Source organism: Galeopterus variegatus, unplaced genomic scaffold (genome assembly GCF_000696425.1).
Source record: "Galeopterus variegatus unplaced genomic scaffold, G_variegatus-3.0.2 Scaffold7524, whole genome shotgun sequence".
Taxonomy (NCBI): Eukaryota; Metazoa; Chordata; class Mammalia; order Dermoptera; family Cynocephalidae; genus Galeopterus; species Galeopterus variegatus.
In genome coordinates, this window is record NW_007733635.1 from 39,148 (window position 1) to 43,450 (window position 4,303).

The 4,303-nt window shown below is 47.0% G+C and overlaps 1 protein-coding gene across 1 annotated transcript in view; it reads right to left on the bottom strand.

The window, feature by feature from the left end:
- LOC103607547 overlaps nt 1-4,303 on the bottom strand; it is a 56,587-nt gene that overhangs the window by 37,594 nt on the left and 14,690 nt on the right. Inside the window, 2 exon segments of the mRNA XM_008592038.1 lie at nt 803-925; nt 2,730-2,807. Coding sequence (XP_008590260.1) covers nt 803-925; nt 2,730-2,807 — 201 coding nt within the window.

Sequence of the window (4,303 nt, forward strand, 5' to 3'; positions counted from 1 at the left end):
AAAAGACTTTATAATGCTTTACTACTTTATCTACATAAAGTTCAAAAGCTAATCCATGCTGCTAGAAATCAGATCAGGGCTACCCTGGGCAGGGGCCTGAGGAGGAAGCATCCTGGCTGCTATGGCTGGGTCTGCTCCTGCTCCATGTATCCCAGAGCATGCCCAGCTCATGAGAATTTGTCATGCTCCATTCTCACATGTGCAATTTCCTGTATATGTATATTACACTTTAGTTAAAAGTTTGAGTAAAACAAAGTACTGCAAACTGCTCTTTGGACACATGAAGCCAGTTGGTCAGTCTAGAAAATACCACTGTCCTTCCACATGAGTCTTTCCCTTGTGTTGACAGAAGAGCTCCAGCACTCTGCAAGTCTTCTGGGAAGGAATTCAGTCATCCACCCCTTTTGTGCTGTCAGTCTGCATGAACTGGAGGAGCAGAGGGAAAGTGTACCTTCCTCTACTGAGGGTGTAGGGGCCTGGCAGGACCCTGACCATTTCTGAACATACCCGGGGACCTGCCTGTAACTGCACATGGAGGACCAAGCTCCAGCTCCCACTCAGCCTGCCAGCAGCACTGCCCACCCAGGCAAGCCTTGAAGAAGCCACTTGCCTACTCACCTTGTCACTTGCCTACCTGTTTCTGTAAGTTACAATTTTTACAGCAACTGGAGAAAAATGCCTGTTTTTTGCTTCACCCATCCTCCCATTTCCAGGAAAGCCACATGGAGGTAGCAGCTGGAAAGCCAATGACACTGGATGAACCCCTGGTTAAACTTCTACAGTTAAACTTCTACCAGCTCACCTGGTTAGTTATTGGCCTGAACCTCAAATCAGGTTTATTCAGAAGCCTCTCAAGCTGTTCGTGGTTGAAGTTGGACACCCTGATGGCTTTCACCAGCGCTGTGATCACCAGGTCCTCCATAGCCTAAAAGAAAACAAAGAACTCTACTGCGTGTATGGGCTCTGTCTGCTCCACTGATAATACATGTCTCTCAGCAACTTGCACAGTATTCTAAAACTGGCTTCACCCAATATTTTTAAATATCATACTTGAAGTTTCAGAAGCATTTCTGCATTCATGGTCTAGTGCCAGTGCCTCCTCCTAACAACTGAGGGATACCAGGCAAGTTATATGACCTCTCTAAGTTTCAGGTCCTTCATCTGCAAAACAGGAGCTATCCTGTTGATGTAATGGGGCTGTCGTAAGGGTTCTGTGAAGGCATGCACAAAAAGCATTTATCTGAGGCTGGGATCTAGCAAACACTCAACACGTTGCCTGTGATTGCCAGCTCTGAATCTTTGTTGATGTGGAGTTTGGCAAGTATGTCCATTGCTACTTGTTCTCCTTCTAGCAAACACTCAACACGTTGCCTGTGATTACTGTTACAGCTCTGAATCTTTGTTGATGTGGAGTTTGGCAAGTATGTCCATTGCTACTTGTTCTCCTTTCTTTCCCCTTGATAGTAATCTCCTTAAGCACAATGTTGTGTCATTATCCTCCTATCCCTCCCTCATCATTAAACATTCTAAGGAACTCGAGGGTACAGCAACCTGAAGCTCTGAGCTGTTCACTAACCAGGCTGCCGGCCGTCCTCCTATCCCTCCCTCATCATTAAGGAACTCGAGGGTACAGCAACCTGAAGCTCTGAGCTGTTCACTAACCAGGCTGCCGGCCTCTCCCTCTGCTTCAGAAAGAGCCTGGTCTTGTGCCAGAGGCAGCAGTAGGAGCTGAGTGGTCACCGGGCCAGTGACCAGTCCACCCATGTGCACTGTCACTGCCTCAGCTCTGCAACAATCGCCAGAACCACACTCGTGCTACACAAACAATCTAGAGTTTACAGCAAAACCTTCAGGAGAGGCAACACGGTGTGACAGAAAGGGTCTAAGGTGCTCTGACCCTTGGTTAGTGTTTGGGTTTCCCTGATTTGTGGGAGGAGAGGAGGTGGAGCCTAGCCCAGGGCCACCTCCCTTCTGTGGTCTCCCTCTCACTGTCCCAGCCTCAGCCTTCAAGCTCAGCCCCAAACTCAGCAAATTCAAGTTTGAATTTGCTTTTTTCCTGGGCCACACGCAGGCCGTGCTCTGCCCTCACACCTGCTACTGAGGCTGCACACACTCACTCGGCTGTGCTGGAGCCCAGATCCTCAGGGCATCTTGCTGTCCTGGTCTGATGCCAGTCTATGGCTCTACTTCCACAAGACACACATCCACCCCTCCCCACTTTCCACCTGGACCCTGGAAACAGGCTTGAAACCTGGTAACCCTCCCTTCACGCTTCTCCCACTACCCTAACTCGACTTCACCACCCTGCCAGCATCATTGTTCTAAAATGCTTAAAAGAGAACTAAAAGGAACTACAAAATGTTAATAGTGGTTACCATGGGTAATGGGAAAATGGATATTTAATTTTCTTTTTACTCTCTTCCATATTTCCTGAAATGAATATGTGATTTCTTAAATCAAGAAGTAAACATTTGAGAAGAAAAGGGAAGTCTGTGTTAGCTATTGCTACAATAATAATTCAGAGCTGCCTTGTACTGAACTAAAGCCAATGAGAAAGTCACGGGAGGTCTCTGAGTTCTTCAGGTACTCATTCCTAATTCCAGCTACAAACGCTGTGTCTCGAGTGGACAAACAGGTGTCTCTGAGCACAAGTGGCTCCAGGTCTCACCACCTCCAGTTTGGAGCTCCAGCACAGGCATGGCGCGGCCAGAAGCCATGACTCGGCTTACCTCCCACGTGTCCAGGAAGTCCGTGTCACTGGGTATGACCATGCCACTGTCATCCAAAGGCAAGTCTTTGTTTCTGGGCTGTGAAACCAAAAGGAAGGGAGCTGACTGGGGCTCGTGATCCATCCTGATGAGGAGGCTGGTAGAGGGACAGGGAGATGTATGGACAGAACTCTGCTGCTGTGTCAGGAGACTAGCATTTGAGCCATGGCCCTGTCACTGAGTGACCACAGCCTGGCACACACCCTCCCTTCCCCAGGCAGCATCATCACCTTTATGAGACTAAGGGCTGGGTGGACTGGATGGCTGGCAAAGTCCCCGCCAGCCTTGAAGTTCACTGTCCACCTCTTACTGGGTAGGAAAGGAAGACCTTGAGTCCTTGCTAATTGCCAGAAAATAGTTTAGTAATTTTAGGTAAGGAATGGGGGAAGGGGCTGCCTTCATGTCTTCATGTCACCTTCTCCCAGCACCACTGTTAGGATCTTCTCTTCTCAGAATTCCCATCAGGATGAAAGATGACGAAGTGAGAGCACAAAGGTGCAGAGGTGGAGGACAGAGAAAGACAGCCTGGCAGGGGAAAGATCTAGTTGCCCCTCACAGCACTTCTGGGTACTGACTTGCAGTCCACCTGCCCCGCTCATGCGTGGCCTCTCACAGCATGTCACAGGGCGAACGGCATAAGACCCATATTTATTAAATGACAACTAATCATTCTCCTGAGAAACAGCGGGAGGATGTCAAAAGCTGCTGAGAGAGGCTTAAAGGGAGAAAGGGAGTGTATGTGAAGCAGTTAGGTAAGTCCAGCCTTTTAGAGGAATATAGGTAAATCTATATTTTAGAGGAATTTTCCCCGATGAACTGTCTCACTTCAAAGCCACTGCCAAGCTGACATTTATCTAGGGCTCCACACAAATGCTGTCTGGCTTCGTTCTCCCTGGACCCTGCTCCTCCAATCTTCTGACATTACACCAAGCCTTGCAGCTCCTGCTGGCCAGAAGTCATGCTGACAACACCATGCCACTTTACTCCATAATCTGTTCAGTGATGATCTGAGAACTTTTCCTTCTCTACCACAGAGAAATACAAAGACAGGGATCTGCTAGAAGATGAGGGAATAGAGTAACATGTGTCTGACCTGAACATATGCTTCTGGATCCCTAATCTGACTTAAACTTTCTGTGCCTCAGTTTTATCACCTGTGCAATGTGGATCTTAACAGTGCCTACCTCATAGATCCGTTGTCAGGATTCTGAGTTGATATATGTAAAGCACCTAAAATAGTGCCTAGTATATAATTAAGATAATAATAAAAGCTGAAAATAAACACAGTAAGGTTATTATATTTGTTTTAATTATTATTCTCTGAATGCACCGAATTCCAAAGACAGAAATCGTTTCGGAATCATTCCTTCTTGCTTTGCTCTCCGGGCATCTTCTGTTCTCAGTTAGCATGACTGATGTGCAGCTGTCTATGTTCTTTATTGAAACTATGTACAAAACCTTAGAGTAAACCTGTACTACAAGATCAAGGTTTTTGTTGTTTTAATCTAAAATGATAACCAACAGCTTGATGCACA